This window comes from Drosophila takahashii, chromosome 3R (genome assembly GCF_030179915.1).
Source record: "Drosophila takahashii strain IR98-3 E-12201 chromosome 3R, DtakHiC1v2, whole genome shotgun sequence".
Taxonomy (NCBI): domain Eukaryota; kingdom Metazoa; phylum Arthropoda; class Insecta; order Diptera; family Drosophilidae; genus Drosophila; species Drosophila takahashii.
The window spans coordinates 13,502,168-13,519,614 of NC_091681.1; the positions used below are offsets into that span (position 1 = coordinate 13,502,168).

Here is a 17,447-nt window from a genome sequence, read left to right on the forward strand (position 1 = left end):
GGGGGTATAAAATCGTTACCCCGAAAACCCGCCCCCATACTCTAGACTCCACACGACAAATGTTACTCGTACCGACTTGATAATGCCGTTCTCCTCGGAGTCCCAGTCCCCCATCCCATTCCATTTCCCACTTAACTGCATATGGTTTTTGGTAGTGGTTGTTTCGGGTTTCGGAAATTTCAGTCTGCGATCGGGACCCTACCCTACCCTCCACTTCACTTCACCCATTAGCAACGGCTCTGGCAGCTGTTGTTCGCTATTAAATGCTCCCTTAGAGCCTCGGATCCGACTACCTGCATCTGCTGAATGGAAATATGTACACTCTAAACAAAACTAAACCGAAGCCCAGAATTTTAGAAATAATTTTTTTTCTTTTTTCTTAAATAGTTAATGTTTTGTGGAACACGAATTGCTGCTATCTAAAATATTTCTACGTTAATAAGAACTTTTAACAAACCAATTTTTGCTTGATAGGTTACTTAATGATTATGCTAAGACTATCAATTAACTATTGATTAGTATTTTGATAAGAAAAAAGTGATTAATAGATTCACCAATATAATTGCAAGCGACTTTTTGAAGATAAAGAATTTTGTTTATAATTTTTTAGAAATTCACGAATTGAAAGAATTTAAACAATTTTATTTTTTAAGTATTCCTTATTAAAATTGTTAAAATATTTATTTATTAAGATTGCTTATATTTTTATTGGTTTAAAAAACTATTTAATTTCCACAGTGTACTGAGGGACTCCCAGCGTGTGTAACGTATTTTTCAGCCTTAACGAAACCGAGCACCGAAGGAGATTTAGCTCTGCTACCCCTGGAATATTGTATCCCCTCGTGTACCTGTAGCAATTCAGGGCATTACAGTGAAACCGAATAATAGACAGGAAGTCCCTTCGATGGCTTTTATTCCCTTCAAGGGTCGTGCCGCCCTAGTAGATGATGCTGGCAGCGATTGTCTCGTCCAATGATGCTGGTCTTTGTCCTGTCCTATCCTAAAACTATATATTCCTAGCAAGGTCTGTGGGTCTAGAACCCTACGCAAATGAGCTCGGCTCAGGTGGAGTTGTCCAGGAGAACCACCTGCGTCTGTTGATATCTCCGCCAAGCACTCTCCGCCTGTTCCAAGTATTCACCGATCTCCTGTCGCTTATTGGGAAGATCGTACTTCTCGAGGGCCAACTTAAGGAGTACGTACTCCAGGCTGCGGATGCCACCGAGATTGTTCGGATCCCTGAGGCTATCTACTAAAGCGACGAACTTTCTGAGCAGCTCCACCAGCTGACCAAAGTTGGTCAAATCTTCAAGAGCGGCATCCACTTCGTTGATATAGCGCAGACTGAGTTTGATTCTCCTGGCCAAATCGGTACTCCTGCCGGCCAATGGCGATAGCTCCGCATTTAGCTGCTGCACCGATCTCCGGGTATCGATCACTTTCTGCAGGGTTTCCTGATTATATCGATCCTGATCCGTCCACTGGGCCATCGGAGCTTTTGTAGTCGTAGTCCCCTCGTTGTCCACCATGGAGATCTGATTGTTCTCCACAACAATGGTCTTGTCGAGGGTGTCAGTCGCGTTGGGTGGCTGCTTCACATGGAAATCCAGGGAGAAGTGGAACCGCATGTTACCCTAAAGGGATCAAAAATTAGTTAACAATAATCCGGAAAAATGTATTCCCAAAAAACATGCCTGGACCAAAGTCAGTGCTCCTAGGACAATCAAAATACTCGTAGAGAACCACATCTTGCCGGGTAACTGGGAAATGTTTGACTGATGCCAAGTCGAGATCCCGCGATCACACCACTTCGGACAATCCAAGCTCGGCATCGGGGCCTATCAAACCGCGGGGTTATCACATCGCCACCACTTGACCGATAAGAGATCCATTCAGTGAGTTTTCTACTATTAGCCAGGGGAGCGTTTTCCATTGCCAGACAAAGCGCAAGTCACGTGGTCGCTGAGATGAAAAGTGAGTACAGTGAGGTGAGCGATTGCCAACTTAAAGCCATTTCAAGGTGCTTGGAATAGCAAAAATTTCAGTTTGTCCGGAGGGTCGTATATAATATGACCTTTCTGAAAACTATTGGGTTCTTTGAACTTAGCGAAAAACATTGTGAGAATGCAATACCAATAAATATAATATTTAATATTGAAAAAGAACCCTTTATAATTTTAGTTTCAATAGAATTCGAACATTTTTGGGTATCTACTGTGTGGAATGCCTTAAATATAGTCTTCAAATCCCATTTGGAAACAGACTCTCACGTATTTCGAATTTATTTACGCTCAACTAAATATAAAATTGATTTATGCAACTTCATCAATATTCTTCGGTCTAGACCAGTTTGAATAAATATAAGCGCTATTAATATTAATTAGCTAGTGCAGTGGTAATTTTACTCTGTATCGAAAAGTTGTTATCACGAACAAAAACTGATACACACGTGGAAGGCCATATTCGTAGAACTATAAAGATAATTCCCTTTATGAGTATCGAAATAAAATATCAGTGTGAGTGGTTGGGATCAGAACACTATTAATATTAATTTGCGATAAGGACGCTCCCAACCAGAAAAAAGTTCCCACGTGTATGGGATGGTCGTTTCTCTCGCAATGTACTATATATATTAAATATTTATAACCGAAGAAGTGGAAATACGATTGCCATATTACCAAATTGGTTCCCACGTGGAGCGGCCACATGAATGCCACTGTAAACTTAATAAATGTGATATAAAAGTTTCGACGTGGAAGGGGTAACGCCATAACCCGCATGGTTATATCGGGTCCGTGAATCATCCACCTTTTTTTGGGAGCTCATTTCACAAAGCCATTTCCGTTACGAGCCGAATTTTGGTTGAATTTCCGACTCTCTCAAGGGTTAACATCTGCTCGATTGGTTCGCTTATCATCCGTCTGAGGTAACAACAACCATTCATATCGCTATTTTGTGTTTACGCGTGCAATAATTGTACACAGAACCACTATAGCGATAAGGTGCGAATGCTATCGGGGCTCGTACATATATTATAGACGGATGTTTGTTTGTGCGAATGTATGCCTTAATTTAGAAAATGGTATCAAAGCAAAGCAGGGCAGTTCATGGAAGCCATGGCGATAGGGGCAGCTAAGGAAAAGCATAAAACAAATGCGAGTATGTGGGAATCAATAGTAGAAATTGCGCAGCAAAATGAAATTATTCCATTGCCTGAAAAAAAAAAAACAAAAACAGAAAAGAAGAAGAAAATAAAATAAAATAACCGTTGACACACACTCACATGATTGCCCATAACATATTCACAATTTGTACACAGGAAAAAATATTTATAACATAAGAATAAAGTTACGATAAGCGAACAAATAAGGCTGATCCAAATTTCCCATTCGTATAGATCGTAAACAGCATTACATATTTGTTTTTCACTAATATACTCACTAGAAATAAATAATTTTCTTTTGTGTGTTCAACTTATTTTTATATTTAGGATTCTTTTTATTTTTCTTCAGCATTTGCGTACTTTGCACGCATATGCACATATGGGTGTACAAAAACACAAGGGGATGGGGATTGTGGATTGGTGATTGGACAAGGGGGTGGTAGGGGGCCAAGGGGTCGTCAGAGACCAACGCACAAAACTTGTAAATACGAATGCCGTCCATCTCGTTCTTCGAGTATCTCCATCCCGCTCCGCACACAGCGCGTGTGGCGGCCCAACGTGAGCGTTCCGGCTGTGTGTGTATCTTACAGATACCAATTGCGTAGATATAGATACATCTACCAGGCCCAGTTCGAGACCAGTGCACGCAACTTTTTGTTTTGCCCGTCTCGTTTGGATACCCTACATAGCCCGTTTGCCAAGACAGGGTAGTCAGGGTTTATATTTCCAAAATCTTGTGTCTTTAAAACCATATTAATTGATTTAACACCATTTTTTTCTTAGATCCCATGAATTTTTACCTTTCTTAGCATTAAGATAAAGAAGAAAGGTAATTCAAAACTCAACCACCTATTTATTTGAATTATTGGTACAAAGAAATTACTCAATTTAAATTGAAACTCACTGCAATTGAAGAATAAACACTGAAATTCAGCTGAAACTTCTTTGTCGTTTCAAGAAACTATTAATTCCAATAAAACTATTAAAGAGAATCAAGTTCGCAGAGTTCCACTGTAAATTGTAATTTAAACAAGATTTTCGACTTGAACAAATTATGCTTAAATGCCAGTCAAGGGGTATAAAAAGTCTTCATAAAGTCACGTTTTCAAATGATTTATAGAGGTTTTTTCTTTAGCTCTGTGTTTTTTTTTTTTTTTTATTTTGTTTTTTGCTTTTTCAACAACAATGGAAACTCTCGCAATCGCAAATTTAAACGGACGTGAGAGCGAGAGGCGAGATAACCCCTTTACCTCTCGACCCCTCTGAAATCCACTATCGTCGTCGCCATTTATCGTTGGCAATTAGCTAAGGCAGAGCGCCATAAAAATAAAAGAGTAGCAGCCGAACGCGAAATAAAAACAAAATTGTTTACGCTTTTGATTTGCCTTAAGTTTGAGTGTAGACATACGGACACCCATGCCTATATGGGAATATTAAACGTAAACACCTCTTCTTGGGGGAAAAATAATGGCAAACGCCATTATTATCGAAAAAAAATAAGAAAAATAACATAAAAAATATAAAAGTACATAATTCCCTTGTCGTTAGTAAAGTCTCTACAATCTAAGTGCGATTCGTCACTAAATGGACGACCATCCACTGTGATATATAAAATGTATGTACAGATGTACATATATATATTTCTCGGGGGTGGCCTGAAATCGTTGAAAACATAACAGAAAAATTAAAGAGTGCGGGTCTCAGCATAAAACGAAATCAACAGGGGAAAACGCTTTCAATGCTCAAATATGGACAACCCGTACAGTTATTGTCTTGTATTCTTTGGACGTTTTTTTCAGTTCGATCGGAGATACGAAGGTACATATATATTTGAGTACGTACATATGTACTTGAGGAGTAGCGAAGCGGTAAACAACGACACCGAATTCAAAACCGAAGCCCATTGCCAACTTTGTGTGTTGTCTGTAAATCCAGTTTTCTTTTGCGACATCGTTTATAAAGAAATCCCAAAGAGGCGAGGTAAAAAACAGAAACATTAAATACAGAGAAACAAAAATAAACAATGGGTTAGATGATTCATATTAAAATCAAATCGGTTTCGGGGTTCAAATGATCTAAACGGAGGCCTTTAAAAATATATACAATTTACACACATATTTTTTAGGAAATTGATTCAAATACTTTATCAAGTTACAATACATTTGTTTCTCTGTAAGGCGGGAGGTGCGAGATGAGGTGATTCGGAGCACGTTCACCACTCGCAGTTTGGCGTCTGTTTTTTCTTCGAGCAACCTCTAGAGAAATCCACCTAGATAATACTAGTTTAAACTGCCAGTGAGTCATGTTCGTGTTTTGCCCACTTACCTTTGCACTAAACTGATCCAAACCGCTCTCTCCACTGTCCTCCTTCTGGGATCCACAATTTTTGGGGGGGTTCCATTGAAGACACGGCCACTAACTTCTTTCCCAACTCGAATTATCCAAAAATCCAACCAATCCAAATTTAGTCATTTCCATTGCTCCATTTACAATTTAAAGTAATTTCTTCAAATAGGTTTCCAAATGCTTGCGCTATCAACATTTTTAACTAATTTGTTTAGTAATGGAAATTCATTCCGTATCGCCGTTGACACACAATAAAACTTAAAAAGTGTTTGCCTTGACTCATTTTTTTCTTAATCGGAAATTATATTTTGGAAACACTTTGTGACTGTACGAATAAATTAATGTACATGGGAAATCTCATAAAAGAACTAGATTTTTATCAAAAATGAAATCAAGCAAGTGAATATAAAAGCTTTGATGAAAAAATCGAACTGTATATTTGGATATTTGGATTTTCGAGATGGAGAAGTTAGACTGAATCTGGATCTCGTGGGGGGTTCCATTGAAAATATCTTTATCTCTTTGTACACTTTTTAGGGGATTTGGGGAAGTGGATGGGGTGGGAATGGGATTTGGGGATTTTATGACTGGCTGGGGTACTTTTTTGGAGGGGGTTTACACATTGATTGTTTGATCGTTAGGCAATTGTTGGGTTTTTTTAAGTTTTAACTTGACTTTGATGCTTGCTGAGCTCTCTTGCTAAGATCTTAACGGTCTCATATCAACAAATATCTTTTTCTTATACATTCATGTATCTATTTTGTGTAGTGGTGTAATAAAACCTTTAAACATTTATTGTTATCATGCTGACTAGAATCTGCTGTGTAAGAATCTATAAAATGCTTAAATGTTGCTCATATAAATTTCTTCAACTCACAATGACAATTCGCACTTATTTCTTATGGATTTGCCAATCCGATTATTATTACACAAATATTTAGGCTTCTATGCAGAACTAACATAGGAACAATCAGGATAGTTATTCACAGTGAAACGGAATTGGAAAGATTTCTGTATATGCCCGCCAGGGTATTTCACCCCTTCGGTTCTGTAAAGTTGCTTATCGTTTTATTTTAATTCGTATGTCGCTATATATCTGGGTGTTTGTGAAATGCAGCTGCATTTATATATTTATATGCATATAGTATATGCACATTGCCTTTGTTTCGATCGCCTAGTTCAGCGCTTTTTGTTTTTTTTTTTTTTGTCTGGTTCTGGTTCTGTTTTCATTTCTCGCTTAGAGATCGTGCCGCAAACTAAAACATGTGAGAACCTCGGTAGTGGAATTTTTCGGAGCACATGTTGTTCGTCTCTTCTGGAATGTGGAGGGGTCTATAATCTAGGGGATTTGCCGATTAGCTCTGAAAATAAAATGGCCAACGAAAAATTGTACGTGATAACGCAAATAAAAACACAAATTTGAGGTTTTTTTTTGTTAATTATACAAAGCTTTAATAAATTACTTTACGAAAGCCGTGTACAATTGTTTATTTGTTTTTTCTATTGTTTTCTTGTTGGTTGGTTGGTTTTGTAGGGTTTTCTTTCGTTTTTTTTCTCAAATGTTAAAAATTTGACTTGGATTTACACAATTCCAATATTGCTTGAAAATTTTTCTCAGATTTTTATTCACAATCGTTTCTATAATTACAATATTGAATGGCGAGTGTGCTCTTCATTTTCGCATTCATCTTCATGGTCCATTTAAGGTAATTGTGTGGGTAATTAATTAAACATTTTCTCTTCAGTTGTATTTGTTTTTAATTTGTATATATACCAGGTTTAAAAATATAGCAAAGTATCACAAAAAATTGCAAATTAAATTGTAAATTAGATCAATGGAGAAATTAAAAAAATACATAGTGCTTGGTTGCTTTCTTTTTCATTGTTTTTAGAACGACGAATCATGTTTCGGCTTAAATAAAGAGGTTAAAATTAATATTCGAACTTGGTCGAATCGTCGTCGTTACGCTTTAAATTTAAATAAAAATGAATTTTAATTTCTTTTCAGGGGCCGTTCCGCAGTTGCCTTGGATGGGGGCACAAACGCCTTGGACTCGCATGGAGAGCTCCGCGATCTTGTTTCGGGCTCCGAACTTTGAAATGGAAATTAATTTGTACTGATTGGTGTTGAAAAAGTCGGCGTTCCGTAACGTTTGTGCCCACAGCCCGAGGCAGAGTGTTGGGATCTTGGCCCTGTTTTGGTCTGTTTTAAATGGTTTTCTCTTTTAAATCTTATCTATCCTGCTTCAATGAAATCTAAGCTGTTCTCTGCTTAAATTGACGTCCAGTAAGTAACAAACGTTTAGCTTACACTTAAAAAAAATGCAAAATTCTGCGCGACAAGTTTAGAGTTCTTCTGTGGGGTGTGTACTTTGTATGGGGCGGGGGGAAATGGGGGTGAGCTGGGGACTTCCCGAGCACTGCTCGAGGGACCTTCGCTCGGTTCAATACTCTAAGTAGTGGGTGTATGTATGGGGTGTACTTGTAGTGTAACTTGAAGATACAAGCTTTAAAGCTACCAATATATGACAACTTGCTCAGTAAACCTAAACAGTACTTGACTTTTTTGGCTTTTCAACATTTTTAAAACTATCATCGAGTGTTTTGTTATAGTTTCATCTCTCTCTCTCGTTCTTTCTTCATAATTTAGCTGTTTCAGGAAGTTAAACAATATGCGTAAACAAAACTCAAGTGTGTTCTTATTTCTGGGGTTTTCAACTATCAATTACGTTTTGGGGTTCTTTTTGTTTTTGGCTTATCACTTCGGGGCCAATTCACTTGGCAAAAACACATAACAAAACTCACGCTGCGCTGCCTCTTTCTACGCAAAATACAAATAACTTTGGATTGGTTTTCGGGGATCGGGAAGTGTGGGAGGGGGTGGTTACTTAAATAATTTACATACATATTAATGTTAACAATTAATAAGTAATGCTAATAATGAAAATAAGGTACTGGGTTCAAGTGTTTCAGTATTGAGCATCAACGAATAGTTTACATAAAGTAGTTTCATTTCTTCATCCTCATCTCGCGATATCTATATCTTTTCCTCTCGTAAAGCCTTCGCTTCGGGGATTGCAACTTATATAGTTTTTAGTTGTTTTCACAATTGTTTCCGCTTGGCGCAAGATCAAACATATTTTGGAATAAATAAAATCTTGCTTGCGCCGATTGCGCGCTACCACATTTACAAGTGCTGATCGATCTTATTCTTATTGTTTATCGATTTATCGTTTTTTAGAAAATTTTATTTGAACATTTTAGCGTTGTTCCCTTCTATGTACAATTCAAGAATGTTTAAATTAGAATTTTTTAAAGCCATTTCGCAGTTACAGATTAAGAATAATTACACATGTTCGCATATGTAGCTCAGTATTTTTGGGCAATTGCTTCACTCGCGCGACGTAAAACTAAAAGTAATGGAAGTATCTAGGTAGGTCAAAATTACAATACAATAGTGGATCAATATATCTTAAGGTAGAGGAGAGTTATAGATGTTGCTTTCATTTTAGGCAAGTTGAATGCATTTTGCGCTGCGGCTCTGCTGCTGCTCTGCTGCGGCGGCTGCGTTGAGTTGTTGTCGTTGAGTTTTTGTTTTTGAATTAGTCTTTGTGATTTGGTGGGTATACGATTTATAGTAGTTGTTGTATTATTATTATTAGTTTATAGGTATTATCGTGTCTCTTGAATATACTCTGTTTGCTTCTGCTGCCCTCCGCATTTACTCTTTATCAACATTTAAGGTACGTTGCACATTTTGTCCGCTTTTCGGGGGATAAACATAAACTGTACGTTATGTTGCGCTTCTAGCGTCCATTTTTGAATTACTCATAAATATTATTATATTTATAATTTTACTTATTAATTAATTTTCAAGTCTATTTGCGTATCACGTTTAAAACAATGTTCAGTTGTGAAGTATCCGTTGTTAGACATATAAAGTTCTCCTTCCTCTTCTTTCTTCGACTCTTCTCCTTTGTCCTCTGCTTCCCATTTGGTTTCTTCGTGTATTTTAGCCAGGCTTCCATTGGTTGTTGTACTGGTTGCAGTTTGTCGATTGGCCTTCTCTATAAAGTTTGCGCATTGAAGTTGACAGTGGTGGAGATTGGGGGCGGGGGGTTGTTCTATAGCTATATAGCGGGGAATTTTGCATCTTTTTTGTTTTTGTTTTTTGCTGTGTGTTATTTGTTCTCGTTGTCGTTGTTGATGTTCTTATATCGGTCGGTTGTGTGAGGACAGTTGTTTGTGTGTTTGTATTTTGTTTACTTTCCGCTTTCCTTGAAACAGTTTCTCGCTTTTCGCTTTCTCTTTATAGCTTCTCAAATTTGTTTTATTGTTTCATGATACACACTTGAGATCACAAACATTACTCTTGTTTTTTTTTGTTTTTGTTTAAAAAAGTTCAATTTCCAGTTGAAATGTTTTCGCTTTTTTTGTAAAGGTTTTCTTTAATTTTGCATTTTTTGTTTTATCTTTTTGTTAATTTTTTTTGTTGGTTTTATGTTCATTTCGATTTTTTTGCAACTCATTGACGGGTTCGGGGTCCACCGGGTGTTCAAGCCATTCAAGTCGGTCCTGCGGATCCATCTTCAGATCCGGATCCTGCTCCAGATACAGATCCTCCTCCAAAGCCACTGATCCTCCAGCTCCAGCGGGGTTACGACTGCACATTGAGCAGCAGCTTCAGGTTGTGCGTGTCGAAGTCGTCGAGGAGGTTCCGCTTCGAGCGGCCCGTCTGCATCGGCATCGCCATCGCCATGGGGAACTTGCCCTCCGACCTGGAGAGCGTCCAGTGCTGGGGCGGCTTGGGCAGCGCCGTTGGAGCTGGTGCGTCGAAGCACTTGCTGCCCGCGAAATGCGTCAGGGCGGTGGGTATGAGTGGATGCTGCTGCTGCTGCATCTGCATCTGCTGCTGGGGCGAGATCTTGCCGCCCAGTGGGGGACTCTTCCTCTGCTTGCGAGCCGATCCTCCGGCCAATCCCGGCGAGAAGCCTCCGCCCAAAATGGTGGCCGGTGACTGGCGCACCTGCATCGCCGCCTGAGGCGAGCGTCCTCCTCCGTTTCGTCGGTTGTTGTTGGCAAAGAAGAAGCCGCCACCGCCTCCGCCTTGGGAGGATCCCTGCTGCTGCTGTGGCGACTGGCGCTGCTGCTGCTGATGCTTTCCTTTGGATCCTGTCGACTGGGACTGCAGTTGGCGCTGCCTCTGGTTGGGGGGCGTGGCCAGGGAGGAGAGACCCAGGCTAGAAACCAGGCTCGTGGGCGAGGTGCTCAGGATGTGGGCGTTATTTGTACTGCTGGCAATACTGTTGGAATGTGCAGTTACCAAGGGCGTTGCTGGTGCGGATGCGGATACGGATGTGGGGGAGACGGGTGCGGAGGTGGGCGAGGGGGTGGATGAGTTGGATGCGGAGGTTGCCGAGGAGGCTGCTCCCTTTTTTAATCGTATGGACTTGGTGGCCGATGCGGTTGTCATTCTGATGTTGTTCCTAACGCTATTGTGCGAGTATGTCATAGTAATTTCGTCGCTTTCCGATCTCTTCTCTGGATCTCCTTATCTCTGGATCACTTCTGCTCCTCCTCTATTAAAATTTCTGCTGTTTTGCCTTTTTTGATTTTGGTTATTTCGCTAAATTAATGCTTAACGTTAAATATCACACGCACTTAAATCAATTCTTTATAAATCGAAACCAAACTCCTTCTGCTGCTATCGGGATGTTGATTTAGCTGCGCCGCTCTGTTTTCTTTGGTTGCTGATAATCGCCGAAGATGAGATGCCCTCCTCCGAAGTTCAAAGATTCCAAAATAAAAACGAAAAGGGCGACGGGCGGCTGAGCACGTAGGCTGCTTTTCCACTTCTCCTGCTTCTCTGGTTCTGATTCTGATTCTTTTATGTTTATGTACAGCTGCTGTTTACTTTACTTTATTTAGTTTTACTTGTAACGTTATGTATTGTTTATCAGTCTGTTGATTTATCTCTTTTACTCTGGTTAAGCTATCCTTAGCTATAATTTCGCAAACTCTTCTCTGTTCTTCGCTGATTCAACTGCTGCTCTTGCATTCCAAGCCGTGCTGATCCTGTTTTATTAAAGAAAATGAGAAAAGCAAAGAAAACTATTGAGCAAATGATGGAATTCATTGGGATAGTGCCTGGAAATGTGGTAAAAATAATATCGCGGGTGTGTGTGGCTATACTTAAATCAAAAAGTGGTCGAAATAGTAACTAAAACGATTGTCTCAAATATTATAAATTGTTCGTTTATAAACAAATGGATCAGAATATTTTTATTAAAAATATATGTTTCCTTTTGATATAATATATCAGTATTTTCATAAAAGGGATTCGAAAAATTATCTGTATACTCATTTTCAAATATATGCTAAATAGGAAAGTATGTATTTTAAAAAATGAGTTGACAACTTCCATTTTATAATGAGTGTAGTTTCAAAATCATGAATACATTTGAAAAACAAATTATGCGATTGAAAAATTGCACCCCTGTTTATAGATACTTATAAAACGGTCTTTTGTAAGGGTTAAAAGTCATTTCTTAAAGAAACAAGAAACTGGATTGAGAAAGAATAGGTAAATTTATGCCCTCTGAATACATTCAGTATAGGAATACATTTTTACCTGAAACTCTTGAATAAAAAAAGTAACTGCATTTTGCCCAGACCGTTTCAATAGTAACTCAAAGTACATACATAAGTATGTAGTTCTATTATGCTGACCGCCTTTGTGTGTATAATAAGAAACGGGGAAACCCGAAAAGGGGGAATAAGACATATAACTATTCGATTTCCAGGTAGCAACAACCTGTAACGTAGTGCTAACTACGTAACGGCTGCATTATCGTGCCCGTTTGTACATATCTGTTTGTGTGTATGTAGTACATGTGTGCTATTTACGTCAACAAAAGGTGTTTGTTTGGCTATTCTCGCAAACAGTGGACGTCAGAGGGACGAATCCCATATACATACATTTGTACATATATTTTTTTGCGAGAATACCTGAATTAATGAATCAACACATACGCGCGCATACATACACACACACACACGGGCAGCGATAACCAACACAATTGCGACTTACTTTTTTGCCGTAGACCTTCTCACACCAACGAGTGTGCGTGTGTGTGTCGCAGTTTTCTCAGCCACTTCGTTATACAGATTCCGATTTTTCGACAAGCGTTATATACAAAATGGGTTGAGTTTGGGTTAAAAGTTGCCTTGATTTAGCTGGTTCACTTTAAAATGTTGCGGGAAATTGGTTTGTTTTGCGGTTTTAGCTGATTTTCGGACTCTAGATGGGGTTTTATTATGTGTGTATGTGTTCGCAGCTGTGTATATGTGTGTGTATTGTAAAATCACTTTCAAAATGGCGACGGGCTGGCTTCGTATTTATATATTTATATATAGATGTAATTCCGCTTAAAGCTTTCTCTTCACTTACAGACAAAGGCTCAAAAAAATCACACTTTCAACTGATTCTGATTCGGATTTAGTTAAACTCTTATGTACACCACCGTCTATTGCGCAGCGTTTATTTCGAATTTTATTTCCGTTATTTTCGCTCGCCAAGTACTCCGCTCTCGTGTGCTTTTCTGTAGCCTCACTCGTTGTACTTCGACGCGTATTAAAATATTAAACGTTACACAAATATTTGATTTATATCACTTAACTTAGGACATTTACAATATGCGTTACATATATATTTATTTTTGTAGCAGAAATTTTAATCGATATCTTTATCTTCTTCGCTTATTCTTGTTCTTTGCGCATCGGTACGCTTGCCTCGAATTTTCCACCATGACTCACACAAGCGCACGAATGCGCGGTCTTATATACGCCCGACGGAGTGTTGGCTACTTAGCTATTTTCTAGCTAGATCTGGCGTTGATTCTTGTTCCCATGGGGGTATATTTCGGCTATCAAAATTTGTGCTGTTTTCAAAGAGAAACCGGGGTACTTTTTTTAATATTCTGTATCCATACCACATTTTATTTTTGCATTATGATGTCAAACTAAAATTTTTTTTTTTTATTTTTAAGAACTTTGCAATATTTAATTAAATTTGTTTGTGTACCATCATGTTTTGTAGCTATATTTTTTATATACGCTAGTTTAGCTATTTATGATCTAAGGAATTGTCAGCACTGGGCAAGGTATACATTTTAGGTATCGATAATTTTTAGTCAACCCTGGGTTCGGGACTTCGCTAAACAGCTGAGACTTGAACCATACATTTACGCCCACGCAAAAAAATACCCACTACCTGCTATCGACTGTTACCTTCTAGAGTTGTCGCATCTGCTGTTTTGAAAATCCCAGAATCGCGGTAAATTTGAAACGAATAATAAAACGACAGCTGTGCCGCCGTACCTTTTGGAAACTAATTAGATCTAAATTGGTTTCACGGATATGATCCGTCAATACATTTAGAAGTCAAATGGTCTCTAATTAGTAGCAATAATAGTAAATAGTTATATTTTAACATTTTATTAAACCTACTTCAGATAGTAGGTGTTGATTATGATTACAGTTAATAAGTTGAACGCACACATTGATCTATTCAAAGCTCTATTGTAATAATGACGAAAAATAAGTAATTATAAGGAACAAACCATTAAGATAATCGTAAAATGAAAACATATTTGATTCGCAGATACATCACGTTCTCGTCAGAGGCACGTTTGCAATTTGAAATTGAGTCATTCAAACACGGAATTGGGCTAATTAAAGTTTGTCAACTTCCCCATTTTGGGCATAATATCTTAATTTTAATGGTTGACGTTTAAATTGGATTAAATGGCTTTGCAATTTTATTGTCGTAGGTTACAGTTGCATCACTGTTACACAATCTTCGGAACTCAGAAAAGTATAATATTTCAGGCTTTTAAAATGTTATAAAAGTTATACTTTAGAGAGGGGAACAAATACTATAATACTATAGATTTGTCAGGATGTCAGCATGGGATGCCCCCAAAGTGGATAAGCAAAACAAAATAATGAGAACCGCTTTCAACCGGCGACGCGTGTCACTCAAAACCCGCCCATGCTCAGATCCAGCCTGATCAAACCCATTATCTAGCCAAATTGCTGTCCGGCGGGGGCAGCATCATCATTATCATCTCGTTGACCCGCCATTGTTATCCCGCTGGCTTCGTACTCATATAAACAAGTGCACTTTATGTTTACTTGGCTGTTTTTAATACACATCAATCCGAATCCGCGATTGTGTGGGTTGAGGTGAGAGATACGATTCCTATCATATATATATTCTATAGGAATATTCTGTAGCTGTGTCTGTGCTGGATTTCTATTGTTCATGAGCCCGGCTTCGTATATAAGGTGATCAATCTCGTTGTCTAAAATTCAGTTCACTTCTAACGCGATTCGAAGCCGGTTTTTATTCCATTTGTGATTTCGTGGAAATTTCGTTTGTTATTCAAAATGCGTTTCGCTCTGTTTGCTTTTCTAGGTAAATACCCTTTAACGGTTTAGCACCCATATAAAGTACAAAAGGAAAAAGTATAGGGTTCGAAATTAAAAACAGTTAACGAGAGCTACTTAGAAAAAGTACAAATCCAGTTTAAAGATTTTACACTAAATCAAAATAATTTTCGTATTTACAAAAATTATTCTGTATACAAAAATACATTGCTCATCAGATATCCATTAAGACAAACAGCAAAATTAATGATCATACAGAATAATTTTAATTACTATAAATTCATTTAATTGCTTAAAAAATAAAAGGTTGTAATTTTCTTAGTCCTTTCATAAAAGTCGAAGTGAGCACTGTTTAAGTTCATTTTAAAGGGCAATTGAGAATACAATTAGGGTGTTCAATTGCGTTGCAAACTTTGTAAAGTGTAAAAGTGTTCCAACAACAATTTCTATACAAAATAGTTTTAAAGGCCTACCTTTGAAAATTTTTTTGTATAGATATTGTTGTTGGAACTGCCTTACATTTTTACACTTTACAACGTTTGCAACGTAATTGAACACCCTAAATATTTGGTTTAAAAGTGATCACAGTCAGCTGATATATTCACAATATTCAATAACCTAATTCAGCTCTGTGCCTGTTGGCATTCGTCGTGGCCACTCCGGCCAAGGACACCAAGAAGCCGGCAACCAACAGTTGCCAGCGAAACTGCGGCGAGGTCTACGAACCCGTTTGCGCCAAGGCCAAGAACAGCAGCAAGGAGCGGCTCATCACCTTCGGCAGCCCGTGCGTCATGTCCAACTACAACTGCCAGCACGCCGACGATCGTAAGGCATCTATATCTCTCTAATATAGAAAGTAATCCCATTCAATCCTTCCATTCACAGCATTCGAGCAGAAGTCCAAGGGCGAGTGCGGTGGCGGAGTGAGCGTGCGTCTGTCCTAAGCACCAAAAGCAGTCCAATATCAACTCTTATCTACAATTGAACATCTTTCACTAATGGTGCAATAAAATATTCATATACTTTTTATTCCAACGGGAACGTTTTATTTCTCTTCGAGGCAAGCTTACATCATTTTGCATAACAGAACAGAAAATTTAATAATTAGCTCACGGGATTGCGCGGAATTCCCCTTTAAAATACATACAAGATCAGTTCCAGCTATCCGTCAGTATCAATGAAAGTCATATCCTATAACCCTATTATTCTGCAGTTATCAGCAGTCACGCGGCCAATCTGTAAAAGAAATCAAAGCGTTAATCAGTTGGCACGAGCGGTTCAAGTGCAGCAGAAAGGGGTTACGATTAAATCTATATAGATAGACTAAGTTCATCTTAACCGCTCTCCACTGTACTCACACCAATTGACTCACCACTCACAGAGCTCTAGCGAATTATCGCATACTACGACCTAATGCCAAGTATCTATATAGTATATATGGTATTGTATTGTATTGTAGAGTACTTATAGTTGTTTTTTCTTTAGTAGTTGTTCAGAGATACGCTCCACTACATTCACAGATTCCGTTGCGCCCCCTAGACGGCCTCCTTCTTCTGCTGCTTGACCTTGTAGTCGGCCAAAGCGGCCTTGATGGCATCCTCGGCCAGCATGGAGCAGTGCAGCTTGACGGGCGGCAGGCGCAGCTCCTTGGCGATGTCCGTGTTCTTCAGCTTGCCGGCCTCGTCGATGGACTTTCCCTTCACCCACTCGGTGGCCAGGGAACTGCTGGCGATGGCCGAGCCGCAGCCGAAGGTCTTGAACTTGGCATCCACAATCTTGCCGTTCTCGTCCACCTTGATCTGCAGCTTCATCACATCGCCGCAGGCGGGGGCTCCAACCAATCCAGTGCCCACTGTGACGTCCTTCTTGTCCAGCGATCCCACGTTGCGCGGGTTTTCGTAGTGTTCAACGACCTGTGGAGGGAAATCGGTTAGTCACAGGGGGTTTATGCCATTGTCCTTATCAATTTGCGTGCCGCCTAAAACGCTGTTTATCAAAACGACAACAAAGTCGTCGCTTATCTACATTATATAGCTTCTAGATATTACGAAAGAGAACTTTCGGGGGGGTGTTTAAACATACATTTTCGTGATATAATGCCACCGGCACACTCTGCACACGCTTCAGCTGGGAACGCAGCAACCGGGAGGAGTTTCGCAGCAGGGACATCTTGAAATTAACTAGCAGTTGTCACTCAAATAAATCAATAAATAGACCAATTGTTGTGAAATTCGAAGAGAACGGAAAAAAACACGGCCAACTGCGTGTTACAAACAGCTGTTGGTTAGAGAGACCGTACTGGGGTAGCTGGGGAAAGGCAGCGAGTATCGGTATCGATAGGTTTATAAATATTTATTACTATCATTTATGGCCCTTCTTTTCAAAATTAAATATTTAAAATAGTTAATTATTTAGCATTGAAATAAAAAACAAGAGCTTACATAAATAAGTAAAGAATGAAATTAAATTTTGCTTGACACTTCAAGTT

General features: G+C 38.9%; 4 protein-coding genes across 5 annotated transcripts; 1 reads left to right on the plus strand and 3 right to left on the minus strand.

Moving 5' to 3' along the window:
- Positions 1-641: 641 nt before the first annotated feature.
- LOC108068950 (uncharacterized) lies at positions 642-3,874 on the minus strand. The gene is made up of 3 exons (XM_017158837.3): positions 3,442-3,874; positions 1,695-1,962; positions 642-1,634 (listed from the first exon to the last, which is right to left on the minus strand). Exons 2-3 carry the CDS (start codon positions 1,830-1,832, stop codon positions 1,062-1,064), a joined length of 711 nt encoding a protein of 236 aa, XP_017014326.3. The 5' UTR covers positions 1,833-1,962; positions 3,442-3,874; the 3' UTR covers positions 642-1,061.
- Positions 3,875-9,930: 6,056 nt separating this feature from the next.
- On the minus strand, positions 9,931-13,332 carry aqz (aaquetzalli). Its single transcript, XM_017158628.3, has 2 exons — positions 12,600-13,332; positions 9,931-11,584 (listed from the first exon to the last, which is right to left on the minus strand). Exon 2 carries the CDS (start codon positions 11,019-11,021, stop codon positions 10,167-10,169), a length of 855 nt encoding a protein of 284 aa, XP_017014117.2. The 5' UTR covers positions 11,022-11,584; positions 12,600-13,332; the 3' UTR covers positions 9,931-10,166.
- Positions 13,333-14,846: 1,514 nt separating this feature from the next.
- Positions 14,847-15,994, plus strand: LOC108069157 (vasotab). The gene is made up of 3 exons (XM_017159147.3): positions 14,847-14,987; positions 15,587-15,784; positions 15,845-15,994. Exons 1-3 carry the CDS (start codon positions 14,960-14,962, stop codon positions 15,901-15,903), a joined length of 285 nt encoding a protein of 94 aa, XP_017014636.2. The 5' UTR covers positions 14,847-14,959; the 3' UTR covers positions 15,904-15,994.
- IscU (Iron-sulfur cluster assembly enzyme) lies at positions 15,585-17,252 on the minus strand. 2 transcript variants are annotated; one of them, XM_070217392.1, is made up of 4 exons: positions 17,042-17,252; positions 16,424-16,872; positions 16,332-16,369; positions 15,585-16,195 (listed from the first exon to the last, which is right to left on the minus strand). In XM_070217392.1, the coding sequence occupies exons 1-2, from the start codon at positions 17,126-17,128 to the stop codon at positions 16,495-16,497; spliced, it is 465 nt and encodes a 154-aa protein (XP_070073493.1). In that variant the 5' UTR covers positions 17,129-17,252; the 3' UTR covers positions 15,585-16,195; positions 16,332-16,369; positions 16,424-16,494. The 2 variants fall into 2 exon arrangements, with proteins under 2 accessions (XP_070073493.1, XP_017014623.2); XM_017159134.3 differs by having other exon boundaries at positions 16,332-16,872.
- Positions 17,253-17,447: the final 195 nt, after the last annotated feature.

Coding starts and splice junctions, on each gene's coding strand:
- LOC108068950 (XM_017158837.3), bottom strand. CDS start 1,832: ATGCCGAGCTTGGATTGTCCGAAGTGGTGTGATCGCGGGATCTCGACT. Junction 1,635..1,694: donor GAGCACTGACTTTGGTCCAG/GCATGTTTTTTG, acceptor TGATCCCTTTAG/GGTAACATGCGGTTCCACTT.
- aqz (XM_017158628.3), bottom strand. CDS start 11,021: ATGACATACTCGCACAATAGCGTTAGGAACAACATCAGAATGACAACC.
- LOC108069157 (XM_017159147.3), top strand. CDS start 14,960: ATGCGTTTCGCTCTGTTTGCTTTTCTAG. Junction 14,988..15,586: donor CGCTCTGTTTGCTTTTCTAG/GTAAATACCCTT, acceptor AACCTAATTCAG/CTCTGTGCCTGTTGGCATTC. Junction 15,785..15,844: donor CTGCCAGCACGCCGACGATC/GTAAGGCATCTA, acceptor TTCCATTCACAG/CATTCGAGCAGAAGTCCAAG.
- IscU (XM_070217392.1), bottom strand. CDS start 17,128: ATGTCCCTGCTGCGAAACTCCTCCCGGTTGCTGCGTTCCCAGCTGAAG. Junction 16,873..17,041: donor TGGCATTATATCACGAAAAT/GTATGTTTAAAC, acceptor TTCCCTCCACAG/GTCGTTGAACACTACGAAAA.